The sequence below is a fragment of the Puma concolor genome, chromosome E2 (assembly GCF_028749965.1).
Source record: "Puma concolor isolate L17-30 chromosome E2, mPumCon1.1.hap2, whole genome shotgun sequence".
In the NCBI taxonomy this organism is placed as follows: domain Eukaryota; kingdom Metazoa; phylum Chordata; class Mammalia; order Carnivora; family Felidae; genus Puma; species Puma concolor.
Genome location: NC_141681.1, coordinates 2,018,526 through 2,046,246, shown reverse-complemented (window position 1 = coordinate 2,046,246; position 27,721 = coordinate 2,018,526). Strand labels below are relative to the sequence as shown.

Sequence of the window (27,721 nt, the reverse complement as noted above, 5' to 3'; positions counted from 1 at the left end):
CCCAAGCCCCCCCCCTCACCCTGCGCTGTCTTTGCAGGGCCCGTTCAGGACCATGAGAGCAGTCTTCTCCAGGGCCCCCCTCGGACCGCCACGTCCTCCCAGTGCCCAGACGGAGGGGCCATGCCGGGGGAGCAGCCCCGCAGAGCACCGCCCGCAGCCATGACCCGAGACCTGCAGCCCTGCCCGGTGGCCGGTGGCACGGAGGGCCCCTCCCGGCCCCCCGGTGAGGACGGTGTCCCAGCCAGCAGGACCGCCAAGGCCACAGGCTGCGGGGCCCAGGCTGGGGAGCCTCCAGAGACCCAGAAGTGGCAGGCCAGGGAGGTGGAGCCCAAGGCCCCACTCCCGAGAGCCCCGTCCTTGGGCAGCCTCCCGGGGGAGGGCGGCGGCCCCCGGGCCCCTCCAGGGAGGAGCCGCGCACAGGCCAGCAGGGCGGACGGCAGCCCCCAGCAGCTCTACACGCGGACCATCTCCGGCTCACGGGCCAGACCCACCCTGGACCAGACTCCCGAGGGCCCGCTGTGCAAGGACCCCGGGGCCCCAGAGGCAGAGGCCCCAGCTGCTACAAAAGAGCTGAGTTCCCAAAGGTGCTTCCAGGAGACCCCCTCCAGCTTTACCTCCACCAACTATACCTCACCGAACGCCACCTCCGGGCCCCCGCCCCTCAGGGCCCCCCCGGGCAGCGGCACCAGCCCCCCCAGGCCAGCCTCCTACTCGGAGCTCCCGGCCGGCGGGGCGGACGCCTGGCCTCCCACTGTTGACAACAGCTTCCCAGGTGCTAGATTCGGGGTCCCTTCTGCCAAGCCAGAGCCTTTTCCTGAAGGGGACGGCCCCGGGGTGGCCTCCTTCCAGTACCCCTTCCCGGCTCTGCGTGGGGCCGGCCCAAAACCCTTCCCCGAGGGCACGTCCCGGCCCGAGTTCGCGGAGAGCGCGCTAGCGTTCGTCTTCCGTCAGCCCCGGGGGGCATGGCCGGAGGAGGCAGTGGGCACGGGCAAGGCCTACCCCCTGCCCACCCAGCCCGCTCCCCAACCCCCTCCCTGCTACCCGGGCCAGCCCGGCCTCGACGCCCCCGGTGACCTCGGCTGTGCTCCCTCACAACCTGGTGCTGCTCACCCGGCCCCCGGCCCCTTCTCGGAGAGCACAGCCACCTTTCCGGACAGTTTGCACAAGAGCCTGACCAAAGCGCTCCCTGAGAGACCGCCTTCGGCCCACGAGGGGCTGGGGAGCCCCAGGGGGCCCCCGAACTCTTTGCCACAGAGGCACTTTCCCGGGCAGGCCTACGGGAGCCCCGGAGCCGGCGGAGTGAGCTCCAGCCCAGGGTCTCTGGACGCGGAGCTGGCCGCCCCCGGGCCACTGCCCACCAGACTGCCCCAGCTGTGGGACCCTGCTGCAGCCCCTTACCCCGCACCTCCCCTGGGCCCCCCAGCCTCGGCCAGGAATGCATTCTTTGAAGGCCAGCCCAGCCTAGGCCAGCGCCTCGGCCTCCCCCAGAGTCCCCCTCTGCCCTGGCCCCAGGTGCTCCCAACCGCCGGGCCCAGCCCCCACCGAGTGGAGGTGCTGAGCCGGCTGCCTTTCCCCCCAGGGGCCCCGGAGTGGCAGGGGGGCGGCCAGGGAGCCCTGGGCGCCGCTGCGGGCAAGACGCCCGGGCCGGGGGAGAACTTGGCAGTCCTGAGAAACAGCCCGAGCCGGCACAGTGGCGGCTCCCCCGGACTGTTCGCCTACAATGGGCTGAAGGAGCCCGGAGCCCAGCCCCTGTTCTTCGGGGTGGCCCAGGCCCAGGCCTCAGCCCGCACGACGCCCGGCCTGCCCCCTCCCAGGGCAGTGGGCGCCTCTCCCTGCCAGTCCCCGCTGCCCTCGCCTGCCACCAACACGGCCAGCAGCAGTTCCTGTTCGTCGCTGTCCCCGCTGCCCAGCAGCCCGGCCAACCCCAGCCCGGAGGAGGGCCAGCTCCCGGGCCCGCTCGGGCCCCCCACCTTCTTCCACCCGCCCCCTCGCGCCCGGGAGACCAGCAGCCCCCACACCGTCCCCATTCACTACCAGCCGGAGCCCCTCCGAGCCTTCCCATTCCCCACAGAGGGGCTGGGGGTCGAGGGCTCCTTCAAATGCCTGGAGGAGGCTCCGTTCCCCGGCGCAGGCCCCGAGGGGGGCAGCGGGGGGCTGGAGGGCTTCCCCCGGGAGCCACCCCCCTACCCCGCCCACCACTTCCCCCTCAGCAGCGCCAGCCTGGACCAGCTGGACGTACTGCTCACCTGCAGGCAGTGTGACCAGAACTACGGCAGCCTGGCCGCCTTCCTGGGGCACCGGCAGTTCTGCAGCGTGCTCCTGGCCAGGGCCAAGGACGGCCACCAGCAGCCCCCAGGGCCCCCCGGGCCCCCCGCCACCCCCAGAGCCCCAGCCAGCGGGAGCCCCGGCCTGCTCGGCCACACCAAGACGGCGCCCTTCCCAGCCAGCGGGGATGTCCGGGCCGACAGCAAAGATGACCCCCTGAGGACCAGCTTCCTGCCCGGCCTGGCCGCCGCCCCCTTCCCGCTCCCTGCGGTGGGCCTGGACCCGGAGGACGACGCCAAGCTGGACAGCCTCATCACCGAGGCACTCAACGGCCTGGGATACCAGTCGGACAACCCCGAGATCGACAGCAGCTTCATCGACGTCTTTGCTGACGAGGAGCCTTCTGGCCCCAGAGGTCCCGGGGCTGGGCACCCCCCCAGGACCAGGGTGGGGACGACGCCAGAGAGTAAAGCCCAGACCCCGCTCCCAGCTGGGGCCACCCCACCAGAGCCCCCGGGCCCCCGGCCAGGCAGTGGGAGCCACGCAGCCCGCAGCAGGCCCCAAACCCGCTCCCTGGGCCCAGCGCCTGCGGACACAGAAGGAGCTGGCCCGGCCGGCCAGCACAGGAGAGGGAAGCGGTTTAAGTTGTTCCAGAAAGAGCTGGACGCATCAGGCACCACCAAGAGCCGCAAGGGCCCCAGAGCCACCCGCCCGAGGCCGAGGAGGAGAGGCCACGGGGCTGAACCGTCCCTGCCCCGCCTCCGGGACCTCAGAACCCAGGCCGCGGAGAGCCAGGGCCATCCTGCCAGACAGGCCCTGCCCGTGGAGACCAGGAGCTCCCAGCGCCTCCGGCGCTCCCCGGGGAAGGACTGCAGGAGGAGGCGGCTGCGGGGCGGGACCTGGAGCAAGGAGCTCATCCACAAGATCGTCCTGCAGAAGAACAAGCACCCCAGGGGGCAGGGGCAGGGCGGGCGCTGCCCCCCGGGGTCCTCGGGGCCGGCACCCAGCAGCGCCCACGTCGGGCCCCAAGGGCTCGCGTGCGCCTCGGAGTCCGAGGAGGAGGACGGCTCGCGGCCGCCGGGCTCCCGCTTCAGAGGCCGGCCCCGCCACGGCTGTCGGCGGTGGCGCCGAGGCGCCAGGCACAGGGAGGTGGCTGTGACCCGGGGCCCCAAGGAGGATCCAGGGCGGCAGAAACCCAGGAAGGTGGCGAGGCAGGAAGCCGCAAAGGACAGGGGCTGCCGGAGCCCAGGCCCCGAGCAGGGAGGCCCCGGGCACCTACCGCAGGCTCCCGCCGGCACCAAGGCCCCAGAGGAGACCCGTCCAGCGCCGGACATCCCCCAAGACGCCAAGAGCCCTGAAACCGCCGAGAGGCTGCCCCCGGACGCCACGAAAGGTCCCGGGGAGGTTGCAAGCTCGTCTCCAGCCCCCTGTGCGGGAGGAAGCCCCCGCCCCCCAGCCCCAGAGCGGCCGGAACCCGGCAGAGAGGACGCCCGGGCGTGCCGTGGGAGCTCGCCAGCAGCAGGTGCGGGCGGTCTGCCGGGCACTGCCCGGCGCACGGAGCCGCCCGTCTCCCGGGACAGAGAGGACGCCCCTGCCTACCCCCCGGGACCACTGCTGGTGCCTGTCGCTAACACCACCGACCCCTACCTTGAACCTGGAGTCCTGTTTTTGAAGACCCCCGATCTTGGCTGCAACTCCGCTCCTTTTAACGGAGACTCCGTGGGGGATCCATTTGCCAAAAAGGGACCCCAGCCCTACGGCAGCCCCCCCGGCAAATTGTTCCTTGGACCCAAAGACCTGCCTGGCTGTTTCCAAGAAGACCTGTACTCCAAGCCCTTAGCTTCAGGCGGTCTGCCTGCCAGCGACATGCACCTTCCTCAGGAGGCTGTGGACACCGGTTCCCTCGAGCCAGAACCACCCAGGAATCCAACCTATACGATCCGAGTGGGCCCGGGCAGGGCCGATTCGCCGCCGTTGACCTTGGAGTCCACACCCCTCTTCTCGGGGCTTCCTGTGGACAGATTGGAGCCGCCAATCTACAGCAGCCTGTCCGGAAGTGGACTCACACGCCCCTCCCTGGTGTGTGCCACCCCTCCACCAAGGAAACCCCAGTTAGAGCCGCCATACTCCCCGTTTCTGCCCGACAAGGGCTGGTCCCTACTGGAGGAGACCCCCGTGCTGGCCAGCCATATGGGTCACCTTCCTGACCTCTTGGGGGAGAAGGCATTCAGCAGGAAGTGCCCCGGTGAAGGGACAGAGGCTGCCAGCCCCCCGCCTCTTCCCGGCAAGATCAGTGAATGCGGTGTCACTTTTATGGGCAACCTGTCTGAGGATGAACTTGAAATCAAAAGACTGGTCGCCGAGCTGGAAAGTCAGCTACAGAGTAAAGGCACACACGAGACCCCCGAGCTGCCGTGTGTGGCTGGGCACTCGGGCAGGACGCATGCGGGCACGGGGGCCCCTCTGCCCTCCCACCGGGCCGCCTCGCCCTCCAGGGACACCTTCTCCAAGCCCGAGGCCGAGCTCACCGGTCTTGGGGAATCGAGTGCAGGCCCAGAAGGGGCGGGAGCAGCAGCGGCCGCCACGGAAAGGATGCTAAGGATCGAGTGTGAGGAGTGGCCCTCATCCCGCACGGGAGAAGCCGCCCTTTCCCCTGCTGCGCGTGCGGACGTGGCATCCGGGGCTCCTGTGAGCCTCAGTGGGGCCGACCACAGCTTCCAAGCAGAGCAGAGAGCCAGAGTCTCCGACACAGGCCCCCCAACGGCAGAAGGGGACTGTGGCCTCCACCCGGAAGTCTCTCTGTCCGGCTCTAGAGGGCCATTCAAACCTCCACTGGACGGGAGGAGCTTAGCAAAGCGCAGCCCGGACTGTGAGCCTTTTCTTCCTAAAAATAACAGGGCCACCGGGATGCACCAGAGCGAAACCCTGCTGTGCCTTCCCTGCACACAGGTGCAAGGGCCCTGCCTAGAGCCCCCCAAGCTGGAAGCATTTTGGGGCGCCACCCCATCCTGTGGTGACAGTCACAGAGACGCTCCCAAGGGATCCTCTGGAAGCAGAGCAGGCTGGCCAGAAGGAGCAGGCCTCCCCCTCCCTGGGGTGGGGGGCCCAGGCCTTAAGGCTAACGAGGAGTTTGTACCCGTGGGGGCCTCCCCAAGTCCTGCCTGTGTGCCCAACACCAGCCCTGGCAGGAGGCCCCAGGACCCAGCCACAAGCCCCCTGCGTCAGCTCCAGCTCCTGGTGGCCAGAGCAGCTGGGAAGGAGGAGGATGCCCTGGGCTCACAGGGGCCCCCATCCACTGACACCCAGAGCCCTCAGTGCAGTGACCCCTCAGATCTGGAAGGGGACAGTGTGCAGGGGGGGAACATGGCCTGCAGCCCCACCCAGGACGTCCCAGGGAGGGTACCGATGGCAGCCATCCCTGCAGTGGCCGGAGGTCAGTTGGGGCCCGAGGCTGATGGACATCCGGACTCACTCGGCCGGGCTGAGAAGCCCGAGGGCCAAGGCAGAACAAGCAGACTGCAGCCAGATAACCGGGGGAGCCTGGTGGGGCCGGACAACCTCTCCACAGTCAACGCCAATCCTGTAGCTGCCCTGACCAGGCCGGCCGGGGGCGCAGACCAGCTAGGGGGACAGCTCCAGGGAAATGGGGCGGTCTTGGGCCTTGGAAAAGAGGCATGGGCCACCCCAAGCCCCGCCTCCTCTGATGCAGAGTCTTTGGTAGCAGCCCACGCCCAAACTGGGCCGGGGGCCGGGACCTCAGAGGAGGCAGCCAGCCCAGCACCCCCTGTAGGGGACCAGTTGCCCTTGCCCACTCCCGCAGCCACCCCCATGCCCTCTGGCCCAGAGCACTTGCCCCAGAAAGACCCGTCTCCAGGTAAGCAGAGGGGGCTGCTCCTGGCACGTCCATCCTGCAGGGATCCCCCCAGCCGACGGCCCCCACCCGTCTGTTCTCCTGCCGGGGCACCTCCACGAAGGACAGCCTGCACCCCAGCCGCCACAGATGCTGGGGCCAGGCGAGCACCAGCAGTGCCCCCGTCTTTGAGGACAAGCCCCTGTGGCTTCAAGGAAAGCCTGGCTCACCAGCCCCTCCTGGGGGACCAGAGCCCCCCAGAAGACCCTCCCTTGGGCCAGCCTGGCTTCATCAGTATCTTCACTCCCACCCAGGGGGAGGACCACCCTGAAGGCAGCACGTCAGGACCTCTAGAGGATTCCAGAAAAGAGAAGCCAAGGAGACCTCCTGCCTCGGCCACCCCTCCTCCCCCAGTGAGGGCCATGTCCCCGAGAGTGACCATGAAAGTCACTGCCCTTCCCGACATTCCCGCCCCAGATGACTGGCCAGACTGCCCCTGCAGGCGGGCCACACCCCACACCAGCCCCAATGGCATGCCCACGGGACCCCCCTCTTTGGAACCCCCAGGCGACAGCGAAGGCCAGGGTGTCACCTCTCTGCCCGCTGACCATTCCACATGGGGGGCCACTGGGCCAGATTCCTGTGCCTGCCAGGAAGGCGAGGCGGGGGCCAGCTGCTCTGCTGTGGCGGCATCTGGAGCTGGCAGTGGGGGGCCCCCAGCGACCCGCCCCTCCACAGAGCTCCACCAGGACAGAATCCCATCTCCCGGCTGCACAGCCAGTGACTCCAGACCCAGCTCCCCCCAGAGCCTCAAAAATGTTCACCGTACACCCCGGAGGGACCCCCTCAGCCCCCAGGGCACCAGACCGAAGCCTCGTGGCTTTAAAAAGAAGCCTGTGTCCACAGAAAATGGCCACTGGAAGGACCGAGCCCCCGGCAAGCGGCCCGTGACCTGTGAAGTGTGTGCAGCCTCCTTCCGCTCCGGGCCAGGCCTGAGCCGCCACAGAGCCAGGAAGCACGGGCCGCACAGGGCTGCTGCCTCCCAGCCGGCCCCCCCGGCCCCACCTGCTCCCCAGCCCCAGGCATGCCAGCCCCCCGGGAAGAAAAGCCGCAGGGCACCTGGGAAGGAGAAACCGAGGCAGGCACTGAGTGGCCCCAGCCACGTTCTCGGGCCGCCTCCTGACCAGGGTGCCGAGGCTCGTGCAGAGGCATCGGGTCCCCAGATGTCCCAGGGACCTGGCAGGGAGGGGTGCAGCGTTCTGGGAGCACCAGGCTGCACCCCTAGCCGGGAACCACACCCCCCAGGCCTGGACGAGCCAGGAGTGCACATGAGGCCTACAGAGCCCAGGAAACAGGACCAGCTGGTAAAGGACGAACCCTGTCCCAAGCAGACAGAGAAAGGGGGAGGCCAAAGGCGGGGCAGAGTGCCCACGGACGTCCCCGGCAGGCCAGAGAAGACATCACAGGAAAAGGCGAGGAAGCCCAGAGCAAGAAGGTTCCGGGAGGGGAGTGGTCCTCCAGTCTCTCCTGGTGTCATAACAGACAAATTCTGCTGGGACCCATCTGCTGCCGTTGCCAGTTCCCCGGGGCTTCCGGGCAGCCAAGAACCTGACACCGACGCCCGCTGGCCCCAGGTGATGGAGAGCGTGGAGGACACAGAGGAGGAGACGCCAGCACGGAAGTCACCCCAGGATTGCATGGCCCGCCCAGGGGGGATGGAGGGGGGGCCTCCTGGGAACGGGTCGGGGGGACAGAGGACGGCCTTGGCAAGGGGGTGCTGGGGACCCAGGGAGACCAGGACGTCAGATCTCTACAAAGAGTCATCGTGGGCAGCCAGGTCTGAGCCCACAGGGGACAGCAGAGCAGCTGAGGGCGGGGCGAGGCAAGGCGTTGCAGAGGGGCGTGAGCCCCCCTCGGGTCCCCCAGGCCGTCCTGAGACCTGTACCCCTGCCGATGGCACCAGCAGCAGCTGCCCCCAGGGCCCCTTGCTCAACCCGAAAGCGCAGGCCAGGCTCCAGGAGCATGAGGGCGCTGCCCCTGCAGCCCCCAGCCCCGGCCTCGGGGACCCTCTGAGCGTGTTTGATGACGAGGCCTCATTTTCTCGGCTCTTCCCTCTGGGCGGCCGCCTGACTCGGAAGAAGAACCCCCACGTCTACGGGAAGCGCTGTAGACAGCCAAAGACCCCGCCGGCGCTGGAGCCCCGCGGAGAGGCGGGGGGTGGCGTCCCGCTGGCCTCCGCCCACCCGCCCACAGACCTCAGCGACTCGGGCTCGCTCTGCCTGTCACACGAGGACCCGTGGGGTGACGAGGCCACGGGTCTGCCGGAGTCCTTCCTCCTGGAGGGCTTCCTGAGCAGCAAGGTGCCTGGCATTGACCCCTGGGCCCCCAGCCCCAGCCTGTGGGCCCTGGAGCCTGACCCCGAGGCGGACCGGGCGGAGGGCGTGCCCCACGGCCGCGCCGAGGACCACCCATCAGAGAACATTCCCGAGTTGCACATGGTCCCAGCGGCTTGGCGAGACCTGGAGCTGCGGGGCCCCACCGAAGAGATGGCCTCTTCTCTAGGCGACGCGAGCCCGGAGCCCCCGGACCTGGAGCGAGAACACTATGACGGCGAGCTTCCCGGGAACGCAGTGGATCTTGAGATGCTCAGCGCCAAACTGGAGGTGCAAGATCTGTGCTTCCTGGGGCCCCGTGAAGGCCCCGCGGGCGACCCCGGCACCAGCTTCTCGGGCTCCCGGGGGCCGCAGAGCAAAAGGGCAGAGGGTGCGGCTGCGGCAGGAGGGGCGCCAGGCAGGGAGCGGCACGCCAAGGCCAGGAGGGCGTCCTACAAGTGCAAGGTGTGTTTCCAGCGCTTCCGCGGCCTGGGCGGGCTGGACCTGCACAAGCTGGCCCACAGCCCCTCGCCGCCGCCCACCTGCTACATGTGCGTGGAGCGCAGGTTCCGCTCGCGGGACCTGCTGCGCCAGCACCTGCAGGAGAAGCACGTGCAGGGCAAGGCGGGGCGCTGGGCCTGCGGCATGTGCCTGAGGGAGGTCGCCGACGTCTGGATGTACAACGAACACCTGCGGGAGCACGCCCTGCGGTTCGCCCGCAAGGGGCAGGCGCGGAGGTCTCTGGGGGACTGGGAGGCGGACGGCACCGTCACCCGCTTCCTGGGCAGCATCATGGGACAGGCGTCCGGGCCCGGCGGGGGCAAGCGCTCCGTCGGCAAGGCACGGGGCGACCCCGCGGGGGCGTCGGGGCAGCCGACCGGGGCGGGGAAAGAATTCCGGAGGGAGAGGGCGAAACCCAAGGCTCCCGCCAGCCATTCCGACCGAGATGGCACCGCGGCCCCAGCCGGGGCTTTGGCGGACCGCGGCCCTCTGAGCGGCTCCGCCGAGACGTCCCCCGGCCTGTCCCCTGCCCCCTGCCCCCACAGCGAGCCCCTCCTCCGCGCCGTGTCCGTGCACGAGGGCTGCAAAGACCCCTCCCGAGACTGCCACCACTGCGGGAAGCGCTTCCCCAAGCCCTTCAAGCTGCAGCGCCACCTGGCGGTGCACAGCCCTCAGCGCGTCTACCTGTGCCCCCAGTGCCCGCGGGTCTACGCCGAGCCCCGCGAGCTGCGCGCGCACCTGGCCGGGGCGCACGGGGCGAGGGAGGAGCCGGAGCTGCAGCACACCCCGCTCTACGCCTGCGAGCTCTGCGCCGACGTCACGCACATCAGCAAGCGGTCCTTCGTCTGCAGCTCCTGCAACTACACCTTCGCCAAGAAGGAGCAGTTCGACCGGCACATGGACAAACACCTACGGAAGGGGCAGCAGCCCTTTACATTCCGCGGCGTGCGGAGACCCGGCGCCCCCACGCAGAAGGCCCCGGCGCGCGAGGGCGCCCTGCCCAGCAAACGGCGCAAGGTGGCCCCGCCCAGCAGCCCTCCGGGGCCTGGCGGCGCCGACAGGCCTCTGTCCTGGGGCAGCCGCCCCACCCGGAGCGAGGGGTCGCTCCCAGCCCTGCCGCAGCCCTGCCCAGAGGCGGCTCCTGGCACCACCAGGGGGCAGCCCAGGACCCCAGAGAGGCCTGTAGACCCTGTGGGCCACCCGGTCACAGGGGGCGATGTGCCCTCTGACCTCCGGGAGCTCCTGCCCCCGGCCCTGTCCCCTTTCCCGGCCGCCTCCGCAGATGGCAAAGATGGCCACAAGCCGGACGGAGCCGCGGAGAGCTCCGAGGATGAGGCTTCTCCAGGCGGCCCTGGGCCTCTTCTCCAGCAGGCTCTCCCTCTGGGGGGATCTTTGCCCCGGCCAGGGGCCAGAGGCCAAGATGGAGAGGAAAAGAGGGCTGCCGGCCCATTCTCAGGGAGAGGCCGGGCCCCCGGTGCCTCCGGCAAATGTGCCCCTGAAGACGGCCTGGAAGCCCCCTCCCTGCTCCCAAAGGAGAAGCAGGTGCCCACAAGCCCCATGCTGCCTGAGGCAGGTCCAGGGAGCCCCTCCCACAAAGGCAGTGCCATCAAGGCTTTGGGCTGCCGGAGTTTGTCAAAGGACAGATCGGTTTTGCCCACCCCCAGCAAAGCTCCCAGGTTCCCGGGGCAACCGAAGAAGGCTGTGGCCAGTCCGACAGCCCGAGAGCTAGCCCATGGCACTGAGGACAGGCCGAAGCCCACCGCCGCCAAAGCCAAGCCGAGCCCCAGCTCCCAGGGAGTGGGGAGCCCACGGCACAGCACCAAGACAGCAGGGGGCAGCCGGCCCCAGCCGGCCAGCGGGCAGCTCCAGAGTGAGACAGCCACCACCCCAGCCAAGCCCAACTGCCCAGGCCAGGGCCCCGCCCCAGACAAGCATCCCCCTCGAGCCCCAGCCAAGGGCTCTCCCAAGGGGCCAAAGGAGGCCGGTGACCAGGGGCCCCGGGGGAGCCTGGGCCCCAGGGAAGATGGGGCGGTCAGTGAGAAGAAGAGGAAGGGCCGGGCCCCAGGGCCAGCCAGGAGTGAAAGTGTGAGGAGCCTGGGGAGAGCCCACTTGGTCCCTGACAAGCCCCCCCGGGCCCCCCGGAAGCAGGCGACACCCAGCCGTGTGCTCCCCACCAAGGCCAGGCCCGGTAGCCAGAAGGGCACGATGCCACCCCAGCCCTCAGAGCAACAGCGGCAGGCGGGGCCCGGCCACACCCACGGGGACTGCAGGCGCCCCAAGGAGGGGCAGGGCAAGGCCTGTGCCCAGGGGAGACCCCTGCACAGGCCCCCCAAGAGGGACAGAGCTGTCCACGGTGCTGAACCTGCCAACCCCCGTGCCTGCCGGACCGCCGAGTCCCAGAATGACCTCCTCAGCCAGCTCTTTGGGCAGAGACTAACCAGCTTCAAGATCCCTCTAAAGAAAGACCCTTCAGAGTAATTTATAGACACGAGTGAGTACCTGGCAGCAGGGCTTGGAACAACCCAGCAAGTGGGGGCTCCCGTGTATGCTGACAAGCCTCAGTGCTCGAAGGGTGTTGGCTGGGTGGCCACGTGTTAATCCACCTGACTTATGCAGATGCTCAGAGTTTGCTATTAGGGCTGAGACTGTGATGCTCTGAGCAGGGCCTGGCGGGGCGGGGGGGGGGGGGGGGGAACAGCAGTCCCTTTCTAGGTGGAAGGTGAGCGTGAGGGCCGGGCCAGCTGCAGCCCCTTTGAGACCACACCGCTCTTTTCTCGGCACCAAGAACTTGAAGAGAAAGCGTGTCCTGTCCTGTGTGTCCCACTGTCAAGGCACAGCACGCCACAGACGCTTCGTCGGAAGGTTTTCACGGGGTCCTCCCGCATGCCATCCAGCAGGGAAGTGAGCTGAGGCAGCCTCGGGTCAGGCGGCTCCCATCAGTCTCGTTGCTGCTGTTGCTGGAAATGCTTAGAAGCCACATTCCAGGCAGGGCTCTCCCCCCTGGGAGAGCTGTTCGTGAGCCAGCAGGCTGCCGGAGCACGCCAGGTGTCTCTGACCACAGAGTGGTGCTGGCCACTGTCTCCGCTGCACCTTGACCCCTGGGGACTGGGTTCCCATCTGGAAGGTGGAGAAAGCTGCTCACCAGCCAGTTCCCACCGGCTCTCCCTCCCCAAACGCCCTGCCCCTGCGGCTGCCCTTTCTAGAGCCTTCCTCCCACAAGGAGCTCTCCGCTGCAAGTATCAGCAATTTTACTCGGAATTTCTGGTGCTATTTCATGTCGTAATGTGAATTCAGGCTTCCTTGGTGTGTTTCACCTGGGGGAATGGGCGGGGACACCGGCTGGCGGGGGGCGGGGGGGGCACGGGGCACTGCACCAAGGCCCACCAGCACCAGCGGCCCCAACAAGTCTTTCACTGGCTCCCCAGGCCGCCGGCGGGCTCCAGCCCCACGGTCACGGTTGGAGAGCAGCCGGGTGGGACGCTCAGGGCCGGGGTGTGGTGTCGCTGCCCGGTCAGGGAGGCGTCTCATGCACTGACAGGACCCAGGGGTCGGCGCGCATGTCCTGTTTATGGAATCGTGTCTTCAAAGGGGGCAGGAGGGCAGGAGAGGCCTCCTTCTGTTCTTGGGCATCTCTGAGGTTCGTGGTTTGTGTTCTGTTTTTCCTTTTTTTTACCTGGGGTGCAATGTGTGTCAAAGTTTTTATTTTGATATTTTGAAAGAGACCAAATTGGGCCCACATTGCCTTTCTAGAAGGTGCTGTGTGCCACTCAGAATGCCTTTAGTGCTGATGAATAACACGGCAACTCTGAGGTTGTACTGTGCAGACCTGTGCACTCATGCTGTTAAATATATCCTCACTGTTTTCACGGAAAGCCTCTGGCTGTGCTGTCTGTCCTTCCGCCAGCCCCTGCCTCGGTGGCTTTAGCTGCCACTTCCGTCCTGTCACCAGGATTGTGTGGCCCTGCAGAGCCGCCCCCCCCCCCCCCCCCCCCACGCCTCACACACACACAGCTCAGCGATCCCACCAGCTCCTCCGGCTTGTTAACATGGCATTTAGCAGCGTTTCCGAAGCTTCACTGCTGGGGGCCTCAGGGATCAGAGCGGGAGAGATAAAGTGTCGGGAAGTAATTAGCACAGCTCAGTTTAGGGGACCCGGGAAGGTAGCAAAGGCAGTACAAAGGGTCAAAGCCGGAGACACCAGCCCACCGCAGACTCAGACCCCGGGGCCCACCATGTCCCGAGGACAACCGTCAAAGACCCCAGTGTCCAGGACAAGTGCCCGGAGAGCAGGCCGGGACGTCCAGAGCCAAGCACCCGTCCTCGTCCTGCCCCCGATGGCCGTCTGGGCTGGGGCCCGAGGAGGCACTCAGAGCAGCACCCAACAGTGTGTGCAGGGAGAGGAGGGGGAGCCTCAGGGAGGGAGGCCCACACATGAGGCCGTAAGTGGGGTCTCCGCGCTTCTGCCCAAGCCCACGGGGGCCCCCACCCACCCACGTTCACCTTCCTCGGCCAGGAGCACTCTTCCCAGGGGCTCCCCCTCAGGACAAGCCCCTCCCGTCCGTGCACCCCCAGCCCTGGGCGGGCTGTCTCCAGGGTCTCAGGGAAGGGGCCCCTCACATTTACACGCCTACTGTGTGCTGGGAAATGAGCCACATGCAGCCCCTGCTTTGGGGGCCTCTAGACAGATTCTGTCATGAGTCGGGGCTTTGGTCTCCTTGGGGATCTCTGTAGCAGGGCCTCAGGTGGGGGGCACAGGGGGGCACGGGGTTGGGGTGGAGTCAGTCTGAGTTATGTTTGAGAACGGCCATCTGGTGATTGGGGGATCCAGACCCCTGGGGCCCCTGTTCAACGGGATCCAGACCCCTGGGGCCCCTGTTCAACTCCTCACACCTGGGACAGCCGGGAACCAGGAGCGGCCTGCTCGCTGGGAACCCGGAGGGAAATCGTAGGCCCCAGCACAGGCCCCAACCCCGATTCCAAGTCAGATGCGCACGCCGCCGGCTGGCCAGCAGGTGGCAGCATCGGCCCAGCTGGGCTGGGGGGGGGGGGATGAGCCACCAGCCCTCCTCCAGCAAAAAAAAAAAAGCGCCCTGACAGTCGCTGAGGGGCTCAGAGACACACATTTACTGCACAGCTCCCACCTCACCCCGACCAGCTGCGTCCAGTGTGGGGGGCCTGGCCTTCAAGACGCCTCTGGGCAGGCTCCCGAAGCGCAGGGGGAGCCCTAGGAGTGGGCCGCACAAACACAGGAGAGGGTTGGGGCGGGAGCAGCCCCTGCACAGGCCCCGCTCAGGGGCCACAGCTCCCTGAGGCCCCGGGGAAGTGGCCGCTTCGGCCCCGGGCCCCGAGGGCCTGGCTCGTCCCTTCTGGGAAACCAGCGTGCCTGCTCACCCCGTGACCTCAGGGTCCCTCCGGGAGCCGCCCCAAGGCAGGCAGGGTGGGTGGCTGGGAGAGCCCGTGTCAGCAACAAGATCACATAAGTGGCTGCATTGTTCAGTTGCATTCTGCCCTGGGCCCAAAGCCTGACCCCACCGACCCCTCAGCCCCACCAGCCCAGGGACAGGGCAGGACTGCTGGTTCCTGGGGCCGGGTGAGGGGTGCAGGTGCGGGACGGCGGGGAAGCACGCGGACAGCCAGAGGGAGGGAAGCAGGAGGTGGGAGCAGGCATGCCGGCCCCGACCCCCTTAAAGGGCCAGGCTTCCCACGGCACATCCGCTCAGGGGAACCCCCGGACAGTATTATTTAACATGGGCTTTCCTAAAGCTCCCGGGGCCGCAGATGCTTGAGAGTCCCATCCCCCGGGAAAGTGTAGACGGCCACGCGCACACAGTGGAAAGACTCTGGATTAAGAGGGACCCACGGAGACAGTCTCAGAGGAGCAAACAGCCACCAGGGAAGAGTTGAGTCCTCACACCCTGGGGTGCTCCCCAGCGCTGGGGCTCCTGAGGCACCCCCATACGGGATGGGACTTGGGGGCCCCTGGGCCCTGCCTTGTCACCTGCGATTGTGCTCGTGTGGGCTGTGGAGGTCCAGCCCCGAGGCCGCATCCCTCCAGCCCCCATCTCCCCGCCCAGTGCAGTGTGTGGCAGTAAGCCCCAGGGCCTGTTGCTGTGGGATGGTAATTCCTCCGGGCTCTCTCTCCTTCCTGGCCACTCAGCCTGGGCACCCAAGGCCACGACCCCTTTCCCACAGGGCAGTGCCTCCCTCACTGACCACACAGTGTGGCCTGTGGGCAGCAGCTCAAGGCCACTGGCCTCCTCCCTGGAGCCCCCAGGCGGGAAGGGGGGCAGGACGGGCCTTCCCGAGGCCCAGGGTTTGGCCAGGCTTGAACAAGCTGCACCCCGTTTCAGGGCCCCGGGGAAGAGGGCAGTGAGCTCTGCCACGTGGGGTGAGCACCAGGGGGCAGCAGGGCTCTGGCTGGAGCAGGAAACCTCAGGTTTGCCGCCATCCCCTCCAGACCTCGGCTCTCCCGGCCATCAAATGGGCACAATAATCACCAAAAGCTTCTCCGGCCCCAACATTCGGAAGCTCCCTCCGAGGGCTCAGGACTGTGGCCTGCTGGACGCAGCCGGGGCTCCCGGGCTCTGCCTGGACCCTCTCCCCACAGCCATCCTCCGGCTGCCCCCTCCCCTCCCTCAGCCCTTTACCCTGATAGCACCCCCTCTTTGTCCACCATCCGTGGACCGTGGCAGCCGACCCTGCGTGGCCACGGTCGCCCTCCTGCCAGACTCCAATCACGCATGTGTTGTTCACACTTACAACTGCAGTGCCTCAAGTAGGGGCTCCCTACATGTTTGGGGCGGGAAGGAGGGAGGAAGGGTGCAGGGCAGAAGGGAGGGGAGGAAGAAGTGGAGAAGGAGAAAGGAAGGAGGCAGATGAGAACAGGAGCATTTCCTAGCTGGTGATATGACCACGTGACCCCAACTCTCGGAGATTGGGAAATATCCAGATTATGTCTCCTGTCGGCGCCCAGCACTGCCCGGCCGGGTCAGGGGGCCACACTTGGGCAGCCGCGTGAAAGGGCGGCCCTCAGTAGCACGCGAGGACCCTCCGCGGACCAGAGCCTTCGTGTCCCGGGACATCAGAGATGCTGGTTTCACAGAGGACCACCAAGGCCGGGAGGAGAACCTCGTCTGGCGTGGACCCCGGCCAGCTCTCTCTCCCCCAGACATCCCAGGGGGTGAGCAGTGCAGATCAGACGGGGTCCCGTTTCCAAGGCCAGAGCCACCCCCCACCCTGCCACGATGCGGGCAACAGAGGCAGCGGCCTGCCCCAGGGTGGCCCAGGCAGCGCCGTCCGGCCCTCCCCCGCCCCTCCCCCGGGCGGCCTCCCGATTCCTAACTTAATTTATTCTGACATCCTCGCAGCCGTTTGACCTCCTTACAGAGTCACGTGGTGCTTAAAACTCATTATCCCCCCATTGCAACAGGAAGTTAATTAAACCCTTCACAGAGCTGGTGTCGATGAATGTCAGCGTGGGCCCCGCCGGCTGCCGGCAGCTCCAGGACCTCTGGCAGACCCGCGGCGGGGGGAGCGAGGCCCGGCCCAGGCAGGGGCCACAGATGGAGCCTGGGGCCCCCTTCCTCCAACGCAGCCACCGGCGGCCACTCTGGAACAGCGTGTGTGGGTTCCCTCGGGAGGAAGCTGGCTCGGCCGCTTACCTGTTGCGCGGCCTCGGGCAAGTGGCTTCACTTCTCTGAGCTCAGTTTACACTTCTGGCAAATGGGAATTCTAACGGTCCCTCCTTCAGAAAGCCGTCACGAGCAGGCTGTGCGCTGACCCGTGTGTCACTCCTGTCCCTGCTGGTGTCAGACGATGGGGCTCCAGGTGCCACAGAAGAGAGGCCGGGCCCTGCCAGCTGGAACAGAGAGGAGGGCGTCACCTTGTCGGGGAGAGGTTAGGGGCTTCCCTGAGGGAGGGTGCCCCCGGCAGCAGGAACAGCTTGTGCGAGGGCCCCGGGGCCACAGGACACCTGGACCCCCACCAAGGAGGTTCAGAAAAGAAGGTAGAACGGGGCAAGGGCAGATCCTGAGATTATCACAGATGGCTTCTGGGAAGGTCCCGCTGGCTTCAGTCTGCAGGGGGGGCAGCGGTGGCCGTGGGGACCAGCGGGGTAGCGATGGCAGTGGTGACGGGTGGTAGGGGCCCGAAGCAGGGTGGGGTGATGGCACTGTATCGGGGTACATCTCAGAGCTGTAAGGAGGTGAAATCCCAGCCACTGGGAGGCAGTAACACAGAAAGGGGGCTGGCCCCTCTGGCCTGGCCTCCTGACGCACCCCCAGTCTGCTCCAGCCCCGAGCTTGCCCCAACCTCTACACCTGTTCTTTCCTTAGCTGAGGAAGCCCTTTTCCCATCACTCTTTCCTGAGCATCCTCTTCCTCCTTCAAGGGCCACCTTAAGTTTCTAGAACATCCTGTGGCTCCCTTGGTCTTAGTCCGAAAACCAGTGCAGGGCTTGGCACGTGGAAGCTCCTTCCCCACCCCCTGCAGCTGCCCAGCCTGGGGCAGCCCTCCTCGTGGGGAGGCGGCACGGAACATGGCCACAGCCAGCCAGCCCACAGTGCGATCAAGGCCACAGGAGCCCCGAGGGGTCACACCCCCACCCCCACCTATGTAGGAGGAAACCAAGGACCCGACTGATTAAGGACCGGGTCAGGGTCACACCCTCCAAAATGGCAGAGGCGGGACTTGGACCCAGTTCTCCCTGCTCCCAGGCCAGGCTTAAGAACTTGGGCTCTGGAGTACGGCTGCCTGGGGTTACATCATCTGAGCTGCAGGACCGCTCGGAGCCTCAGTGTCTTCCTCACCCCCACGACAGCCCACTGGGTGCTTGAAAGCAGGTCTTATGTATTCCAGGCCCAGCCCTGCCAGTTTCTGCCAGGGCGACTCCGACGTCCTAACCTCCAGAGCACAGCGCCAGTGTGTCGTGAGAGAATACAAACCAGCCAAGAGTAGGGCTCACAAAGGTGGGGCGGACGGTGGTGATGACATCGCCCTTAGAGCAGGCACCCAGGTCAAAGCCATGCCCAGGAGGCCTCCAGGGAGTCTTGGGACCCCAGCAGACAGCTGCCAGAAAGCTCAGATCCAGTGAGCCGGGACAACCAGGCAGCCCAGCTCCACATCGGGCATCGACAGCCCTGCACTCCGGCTGAACACAGCCCTGTCTTCTCCACCAATGGCGACGTGAGCCCTGGCCATCCGTGTGGACTTGCAGGGGCAGGTGGAGACGGGTGCACAAGGGGCAGTCCGTGGGGAATGGAGGCGGCCGGGTGGGCTTAGCCTGGACACCCTCAGCAACCCCACACTGCCCCTCCTCTCTCACCTGATCAGGGACCCCTGCAAAGCCACGCGTAGATGTCACCTTCTCCAGACAGCCACCCTGGATTCCCCAGGCTCCTACTGTGAACTCACACAGGCCTTCCTCTGACAGCATTTCTGGTTCCTCTTTCCTCAGCATGTGGCCATTATCAACAGACTTCCCCTGAGGGTGTGGGACCTGCGCAGGCGAGGTCCTATGGCATCGTCACTGGTCCCCGCAGGCTGCAGACTGTCTCCCCGTCTCCGTACGGTGGGGTAATGACCTCCCCCTCCCCCCACAGGACAGCAGGAAGGAGCAAGGTGTAGAAGGAAGGTGCTGGGGAAACAGCTCTGGCCTGGGGCAGGACTGTCATGGCCTCATGGGCGTGTGCGCTTGGTTTCATGCTCTAATTTGGCTGCCCTGAAATTCCTAACTTTTACACAAGAAGCTCTACGTGTTCACGCATACCCCAAAATGGTAGTCGGTCCTAGTCAGCGGGCTCTGTTTCTGACCCACCTCTGCCTCTAAGTCACTGGGAAATTCGGACGTGTCCTTCCTCTCGGGGGCCTTGGGTTTTTAAACTGTATATGAGAAACAAGTAGCCGATGCGATGCCTGTCTTCCCTGCACCCCAAATCCCACTGACCGGTCCCGCCCTCTCTCTTCCGCTGACCTTCACAATCCTCCACCACACACACCTCCGGCCATCGCAGCAGCGCCAGCCCGGGCGCGTGGGGCCTCAAGGCCAGCCCTGGTGCCAGCTCGCAGCCGCGCTTCTAGGAAGCCCCCTCCCGCCCCACCCCCAGGTCCCCACCCTGTAAAGAGGCCCCCCCCTTTGGGGATGATGGCAAGGCCCACGGAAAGCTCGCACCGGTGGGAGCCCTGAGCGAACGAGCCAACCGTGGGCCCCACTCCCCCCCACAGAGAGGGTCCAAGCACCAGGCCGCTGCAGGAAGGCTGCACCCACTGGTGCAGAGCTGGGGGAAGAGCTGGTGAGCCGTGTCTCTTGGCCTTCTGGCCTCAGTGTGCCCATCTGTCCAGTGGTGGACATGTGGTCCCGGGGGGACCTCAGCCTCCTGACTGAGAGGCTGCCCAGCAGCCACTCTCCTGCCCAGAGGCCCCTGGAGAGCAGTGGTGGTGCCAGAGAGAGTGCCCAGGCCCCAGGGGCAGCCCTTCTCTTCCATGGGCCAGGGGCACAGATAACAGGAGTGTCTCACAGGCAGAGCACACGGCACAAGGCCAGCCTCTGCAGGTGACCGTTGTGATAATCATCTGGACAGGCACCCAGGTGTCTTCTTTGCAAAGGTCTTCTGGTCACCCCTGGGCCCTGCTCTCCCCCCATTTCTTCTGAACGCAGGGCCCAGGGAGCAGGTACCAAATGCAGGCCAAGAATATTAAAAGAACACAATTCAGCTTGGGGACAGAGCTCTTAATGCTCTGGGACTTGAGCTGCACCGGAAAAGGGGGTGGGGGGTGGGGGGCTCTGGGATCCCATGAACATATCCCCAAAGACATGAGAGTCGGTCTCCATTTCCAGGGCTACAACACACAGTACTGACTCTGTCCCAGGCCGGGAGGGGACGCAGGTGCCGGCTCAGCCCACGGAGGGGCCTCCTCCCCGGCCCCTCAGCAGGGGCGCCCTGGGGAGGAACGGGCTGCTGCAGGGGGAGCAGGGACAGGCGGCCGGCTTCCACACCCTCCCGGATTTTCAATCAGACCGGAGCCCAGGGGAGGAGGGCCCGGAGGTCCCCACACTTCATTTGGACGGCGGACCCCAGGGATGCTTCTTCCACCGCAGACTCAGACGGAAGCCCCCACCCGGCCACAGCGGACTCCACACCCCAAATCTGGCTCAAGACACAGTGGGGCGTCGAGGCCTAGGGCTTCCTGACCCGGCCCTTGCTGCCCTCACCCCTCAGGCGGGGGACGGGGCGAGTCGTCGAGCCCAGGGGTCCTGGGCGGGGCCGGGGGGCTGGGGGCGGAGCCACGGGAAACCTGGGGCGGAGCGAGGGGGCGAGCAGAGCCGGGTCGGGCCGGGCTTGGGGGGAGGAGCTAGGCCCTAGGGGCGTGTCCAGAGAGGCCCGAAGCTCGGCCTGACGCGGAGCCGCGGGGCGGCGGGACCGAAAGGTCGCTGAATCAGAGCCAGGCCTGGGGACAAAGCTGCGGGACTGAAGGAGGAGCTAAGGAAGCCAGAGGTCCGCCCGGGGGCGGGGCCAGGTGGAGCGGGGCCGGCGCGGCGGGGGCGGGGCCGGCTGGACTGCAGGGAACCAGGATCCGCCCGGGGGAGGGGCCGGCGCGGCGGGGCGGAGGCGGGGCCGTGGCGGCGGGGGGGCGGGGCCGTGGCGGCGGGGGGGCGGGGCCGGGCTGCAGGGAATTTGGATCCGCCCGGGGAAGGGGCTGGCGCGGCGGGGGGCGGAGCCGGCGCGGCGGGGGCGGGGCCGGAGGCGAGGCGCCGGGGACGCGCAGGCCCCGCCCCCGCCGCGCCGGCCCGCCCGCCCGCCGGGAGCGCCCCGGCCGAGGCCGCCCGGTTCGCCGCGCGCTGCCCGCAGGTTCCATTGAGAAAAGCCGAGCGGCGGCGGCGGCGGCGGCGGCGGCGGCGGCGGCGGCGTCTGCGCGGGAGCCGAGGAGCTGGCAGCAGTCCGCCGCCCGCCGCCCCCGGCGGTCGGCGCGCCCGCAGCGCAGGGCCTTGCCTCCGGCCTCCGCAGCGGCTCCGGGCCGGGCGCGGCGGGCTGGGGCGCGGGCCGGGACGGCCGCGGAGCCCGGGGGCCGGGGGCATGAGCCGCCCCGCGGCCCCGCCGCGCCCCCGCCGCCCGCCGCCGCCCGCCAGGGGCTAGAGGCGGCCGCCGGGAGGGCGCGCGGCGCCGGAGACATGTCCAGGAGGAAACAGAGCAACCCCCGGCAGATCAAGCGTGAGTCAAACTTTGCCCGCCGGTCCCCGACCCCCGCCGGCTCCCGCCGGCCCGCCCCCACACGCCCGGCCCGGCCCTGCCCGCGACCTTCACCCCGCGCCGCGCCCCCCTCGCTGTGCGCCCCGCGCGCGGTAATCTAATCGCCGGCGGGCCGGGCCCCCGCGTCTCGTTTCAGGGACCGGGGGTCGGGCCGGGAGGAGCGTCCGCCCGGAGGGCCGCGAGCGGGGCGGCTGGGGGCGCGGCCAGCTCGCGTCCTGCCCCTCCCCCGCATCCCTGAGATGGTGCGGCGATAAGGCGGCCCCGATCTGGGCTCAGATAAAGTTTAAAATATTCCATTCTGCAAGTCCCATCCTGATAAGATCGCTCTGTCGGGACGGGCTGAAATTGTGATCTTATCTCGCCGCGCGGTTGACTCTCCCAGGCTTTGTATCTAGAGGGAGAAACAGGGAGACCTGGGAGGGAGAGGGGGCACCCGGGCCGCGTGGAAATGCATGGCTAAGTGGCGGAGACCGGCCCGCTCCCACCACCTCTTCTGCTGGCCCTAGAGCCGCGTGGCTGGGGATGGGGGGCCGGTGCAGCCACCGCAGCCCGTGCGCTCGGTTCCAGCCGCGCAGACCCCCGCGCCCTGTCGCTAGGGTCTCGAACTCGACCCTTCCCTGACCAGGGACAGCCTCCTGGAGGTCCGACCTTACTCTCTGTCCCGGCCAATGCCGCACGTGCAGCAAGGAGGCAACCCCCCCCCCCAACACACACACACGCACCCCGCTCATCCGAGGGGGCTATCCTACTACCCCAAGTCAGGAAAGGGGGGCTTCCAGAGACTAGGCCCCAGGTCACCGTCGCCTCTGCTTGCATCCCATGTTTCTCGCCCATCCTGCCCGCGGTCCGCTCCCCAGGGGCACGGCGCGGTCTAAGTCCTTACTGCCAAAGCCCCGTGATAAAAGCAGCGCCGCGCGCTCTAGGCCACTCGCAAGGAGCGAGAGCGTGAGCACACAGGAAGCGCCGCTCCCCACCTCACGCCAATAACTTCGCGCCTTCGCTGCCAGGGCCTGGGCACGAGATTTCCTCCGGGGGTCGCGTCTCCCAGGCCAGATGGGAAGCGAAGAGGGGGGCCCAGCCCTCTGCCCAGCCTCAGGTGCCCAGGCACTGCCACTTCTGTCCACATGACCACTGCCACCTGGATCCCCTGTGCGCGCGCCTGGGGAAGTGTCCACCCCTCAGGTCCTAGAAAGGGGCCACGCAAGCATAAATCTGGGTTCCGGTAACCCACTCCCCCAGTGTGCAAGTGGGACCTGCTTTCTGAAAGTCGCCTTCTATCAAGTCAACTTAAGTATTAAAACCACCCACGGGTCCCCGATCTGCGCTGATTCTCTGGTTTCTTTTTCCCCTCCTCCCCTGTGCGCCTCTGTTGGGTCTGTTCTCGTGTGTGCGTGTGTGTATGTGTTTCAGCGTGATGAGAAATACAGATAGCGCGGGCAGGAGATCTCAGGCTGGGAACCGATCGACAGCGCCGATAAGGCCTCGAGCAGGGCGAGCGCCGGGGCCCAGCTGGGTCGGCCAAGGGTGCGCCTTGGGGACTGGGACCGTATCGGGCGCGCAGGCGAGCCCCCCCGCCCCTCCCCGTCCGCTGCTCACCCTCCGCGCGGCCAGGATCCGGGCAGGAGTGGGGGCGCAGCAGGCGGGCTGGGCACCCTCCCTGCAGACCCCCCGCAGCCCCCACCCCGGGCGCCTCCTCCCTCTGGCAGATCTTGGCGAGTTAAGATGCGAGCGCTGATTGTCACCAAGCGGCGGCGCCCGCCCGCCCGCCCTCTGCCCGCGGCTGTGCGTGCGGCCCTCGCAGCTGTGCGCCCGCCGCGCTGGCCTCACCTGAGACCAGGCCGCGGGTGTGGAGGGGGAGGGGACCGGGCGCTGCGCGCCACCGCCCCCCGCGCCCTCACCAAGCCGGGGCGCAGCTGCCCGCGCCTCTGTGCGCCTTTTGTTCCGCGAGGAGATAGATGTGCCGCGCTGATAAGGCGCGCAACCGATGGCGGCGGTGATAGGCGCTTCCAGTTATTAACTTCAAACGTGGGAGCGGGGGGAGGGCGAGGCAGGAGCGCGGCCTTGGCCGGCCAGATGGCCGAGACGATAGGCTGGGGCCGAGCTGGCTGGAAGCGAGGGGCAGAGCCCAGCTCGGGACCCCCGGCCCGCCGAGCTGTCCTCCCGCCCGGGTCGATGTGAGCTCCGATAAGCGCAGGGCCGGTCGGCCGGATGGCGATCGCCAAGAGCGATAAGAGGCCTTATCTATGGCCACCAGGCCCGGCCGGGTTCGAGGCAACCACGGCGCGAGGGGGGGGGGGGGGTGGTCTCGGCTGGGAGAGCGGCCCGGCCCAGAGCCGGGGCAGGGGGAGAGGGCGTCTGCTGCGGGTCGTCTGGGCGAGTTTTCTTCCCAAACATACTTAATTGCCAAGAAGTCGATCCTCCCCTGCGGGTGGTACAGTCCGTCAAAATGAAAGGAAAATGACTCTCGCTGGCCCGGAGCTCCGGGGCCGGTGGGGGGGGGGGGGGGCACCCCGCCCAATTCCTATCAGATGGTGTGAGATAGCCAGAGGTGGGGTTTATCACCTCCAGGAGGGAGCGTGTTTGCCTCTCCACAGTGTTAGGGTTGCTGTGCGTTCCTGGCAAGTTTTAGATGTAGCCTGCTTGGAGTTTTATTGAAAAACACCGAGGTGGTTTCCATGGCCCAGGCTGTTTGCGGTGGGGGCAGGCCAGTGCGCTGGCGGTCTTTCTGAGCAGGCCCCCCTTGATTCAGCAGGTTTATTGAGCACTTGCTGTATGTGTGCACTGGGTCCCAGCCCTGTCTTAGGTGTGGGTGGTGGGTGGGGGATGGGGGTAAAGTAACAGGTACAGTCAGAGACTTCCCAGAAGGGGGTACCTTCATCGAGGTCAGGAATAGGCCAGCCACAGAGGTGCCTCCAAGGGACAGTGGGCTGGCCTCAGTTTCCAGCTCTGAAAAATGGGATGATTCCTGGCTGTTGGGGGGGGGGGGGGGCGAAGGGCTCGGAGGCACAGGACCCCAGGGAAGGGATGCCTGTGTGAGGAGGTGAGAATGAGATAAGAAGGGTGGGGCCAGGCCTGTTTCCCCTCTCTTGAAAAATACAGACAGGAACAAGCCCCCAGGTCCGACTGGTGATGTCACTGCAGTGGGAGGGCCCTCAGGGACCCGGGTCCTAGATACCAAGTGGAAACCCAGGCCAGCCAGGTGAGGGGCCTCCAGCGGAAGCTGGGGACTTGCCCCGTCTGCCCCGGCCCCAGCGGCCACTCTTCCTCCTGTGAGGGTGTTTTCACACATGCTTGGAGTTTGATTAAAGGAATTATTGGTGGCCACAGGATGACTAATTCACTCCGTGCTTCAGACTCACCCTCGCTCTCTCCAGCAGCTCGACACCCACCTGTGGGGCCGACAGTGCCTTCTGCTGAGGGCCGGTTCCGGGGGGGCCTGGCTCGGGCCCAGTAGGGGGAGGGGGTGGTCTCCCCTGGAGTTTCCGTCGGCATGAGAGGATGACGCACACACAACATTGCACACCGTCCTCCCAGCTACGGGAGGCCCCTGGGAGTCTGCCTGGCTCGCAGGGGCCACCCCGCAAGGCCGCACCTCACTGGGACGGCGGCGAAGTGAAGAAAGTGGGCGGGGGCGGGGCACCTGCTGGTCCTGGTGCACGGCCACCGTGGGCAGTTCACTTCCACGGCCTCCATTTCCCCTCTCTGAAAGACAGGTGTGACAGTGCCTGCCCTCCAGTTGTCAACAGGGACGGAAGTCCTGTCCTCCACTGGCCTTGGCCCCCTCCTCAGAGCCCTGGGGGCATGGGGACCCATCTGTGAGTGAGCCGAGGGGATGAAGGGCTGAGACGGCCAGGAGGGCTTTGCTCATGGGTCCCCAGCCCCGAACCCAGACTTGAAAGGGCCTGGTGGTCCCTGGGGGCCAGCCATCACCCCTGAGGTTGGGTTCCCCCTAGCTCCAGATGGCTCAGTTTTCCTGCTGTCCTGGGCCTCAGGGAAAACAAGCAGTTCATTCCTGCATTGGACGGTGATAATCATATTAGCAATGGCTAATACTTAGCTTACTCTGTGCCTGGCCACACGTTACCTTAAAAGAAGTCCTGTTCTTATCACCTTTACATCTGAGGACACTGAGCACAGATTGCTTAAGTTTCTCGCCCAAAACAATGGCGAAGCCAGAGCTGGAGTGCAGGCAGCCTGGCCCCAAGGTCCAAACCAGCCTGCCTGTGAGCATCACGCTGCTTTCCTCTTGCTGCTGTCCCCAGGCTTGTCCGGGTTCAGTCTCCACACCTGTGAAATGGGCCTTTGGGAGGGGAGGCACGCCGGGGTCCCTCGCCAGCCTAGCCCTTGCCACATCTCCTGGGGCTTCCTTCCTGAGACCCTACTGCGCAGGGGTGGCCCCTGGGGAGACTTCAGCCAGCCCTGCCCGGGGGCCTGAGCTCTGGCCGAGTCCTGCCTGCCCAGTCAGCCCCTCCCTGGAGGTCACTGGGAGCCCAGCGTGGCACCAGCCCCGCCAGGGATTTAAATGGGTCAGTTGGGGAAGAAAGGAGGAAGGAATGTGATGCCATTAATTGTACCCCTTATCTCCTGTTTCTATGCCAACCAGACGTTCCTGGGGCTTGACGGACTCGTGAATAATACTCCCAGCCGGCCTATCTGCCATCGACGGGCCTCCTCCTGGAGGCAGCTGGTGCCCACTGATTGGTATCGCCGGGCCCAGAGACCCGGGCCTGGGCTCCTGCCCCCCCCCCAGCCACCGTACCCCTGGAGCTGCCCCAGGGCCTCCGCTCCCATTTCACAGAGGGGGAAACTGAGGCCACAACCAGCTGTGCTCACTGAGTCTTGTCTACCACTCCCCGCTCAACAGGAGTCGGGGGTGGGGGGCAGTGCCTGCAGAGGGTGTTGGCCTCCACATGTACCTCCTGGCCGCCTGTGGGCCTCGGTGTCCTCAGCCGTCACAGAAGGAGGCACCCGGCCCATAGGTAAGGGCTTAGCTACCGTCGGGTTGCGCTTCGTGTGTTCCTATGAGAAGGAGAGTCTCTGCGTGGGGACTGGGGGTGGCAGCTCCCAAGGCAGCCCCTCACCAGGGCCTGTGTGTCAGCTGAGGGGCTGGCTTCTTTCAGTCGCTTCTGGCCCCGGTGCCTTTGCACGGGCAGCTCAGATCTCTGCTGCCCAGGCGGAGGGACTGGGTCTGTCCCGTCCCCACATAGTGGGCTTTCCAGAACTCTGTCAGATAAATGACCTAATGGAGACACGGCATGAAATGAAGTGGGACCGTAAGCAAGGCCTGCCCGAGTGAGCCTCGGTGTACCCATCTGTGAAACGGGGATGATGACATTGCCGGCCCCCGAGCACAGCCATGAGAATCAGGGGGAAACTCGTGTCGTCTGCGATGGTGCCACTCTCGCGTCACCTCCGCACAGCTTCCCCGCTGAGTGGCCTAGGCGAGTGTCTCTCTCGTTCCCAGTCCTGCGATTCTCGTCTGTAGAATGGGTGTGACGCCGTCCCAGCTCTCGTGGCTGTGCCCGGGCTCAAGCAGGGCTGGGCTACCGTGGGTGCTTGATGACAGCGGCACTCGGGGGGCACCTAGGCTGTTTGTTGCTGGATGACCTGTTGCCGTCACTGGCCCCTGGCTGCTCAGGGGCCACTAGGCAGGCTGTGGAGAGGCCCTTCCCTCCGGGACCTCAGGGCTTCCGTCCCCACCCTGTCCCCACACCAGGAGCAGAGGCTTTATGCTCTAGGCCTGGGCTGGCCTCAGGGTGCCGGGCAGAAGGCCAGCCCTCATCACCCGAGTGGGAGGCCACTGCTTGGCCTTGAGTCCTGGCCTCACCGTGACCCTGTGGGCAAATGACTTCTCTCAGCCTCAGTTTCCACTTTTGAAGCAAGAGCTCAAGACCAGTACCTCCTTCCTCGGGCCTTTACGTGAGGTCTGTGAGGTCTCAAAAGCAAACTGTAAAGTGCTGTCCCAAGGTCATGTCCTCAGTGGATGTGGCAGGCCTGGGAGCTGCTGGTGGCATTACTGAGCTTTTGCGAGAAGCCTGGGGGACTGGACGCTTCACACGGAGCCCTGTGTCCGGCCCCCCTGCGCCTTCGGGTGTGAGTTTTTGAAGGGACTTGTGGGCAGGGGAGGTGGGGGGGGCGAGGGGCCCAGTCACACCCTGGGCTGGGCGGGGCCCGGGCCCTCCTCAGTCCTCCTCTTGCCCAAGCGTCTTACCTGCTCTTAGGCTCATTGTCATTATCGATTCACCGATCTTACAGATGAGAAAACTGAGGCCCTGGGAGACTGTGACACCCTCGAGGCCACACGACAGGAGCTGGGTCTTTGGACCCCAGGGGTGGGCAGAGGCTTCTCTGGACAGTGCCTGCTCCGCTCCCCCAGGCCACCTGTCCCAGGACCCTTCCAGCCTGGCTCCCCCCTCCTCCTCCACCTTCCAAGGCCCCCTGTTTGGGAGAAGGCAGTGTCCCCGCTGGGTCAGGAATGTGACCTTGGGC

At 66.7% G+C, this 27,721-nt stretch overlaps 2 protein-coding genes across 3 annotated transcripts in view; both read left to right on the top strand.

Annotated features, from left to right (window-relative positions):
* Positions 1-11,661, top strand: part of ZNF469 (zinc finger protein 469) — a 113,564-nt gene extending 101,903 nt beyond the window's left edge. For both annotated transcript variants that reach the window (XM_086688721.1, XM_086688720.1), the window contains exon 3: positions 38-11,661. In XM_086688721.1, coding sequence (XP_086544847.1) covers positions 121-11,466 — 11,346 coding nt within the window. In that variant the 5' untranslated portion in view covers positions 38-120 and the 3' untranslated portion in view covers positions 11,467-11,661. The remainder of the gene's footprint in view (positions 1-37) is intronic.
* A 4,790-nt stretch (positions 11,662-16,451) lies between these two features.
* The window catches only part of ZFPM1 (zinc finger protein, FOG family member 1), a 70,816-nt gene continuing 59,546 nt past the window's right edge, over positions 16,452-27,721 (top strand). The window contains 5 exon segments of the mRNA XM_086690879.1: positions 16,452-16,611; positions 18,442-18,550; positions 19,309-19,421; positions 20,445-21,011; positions 21,014-21,193. Of these exon segments, the coding sequence (XP_086547005.1) occupies positions 16,452-16,611; positions 18,442-18,550; positions 19,309-19,421; positions 20,445-21,011; positions 21,014-21,193 (1,129 nt within the window).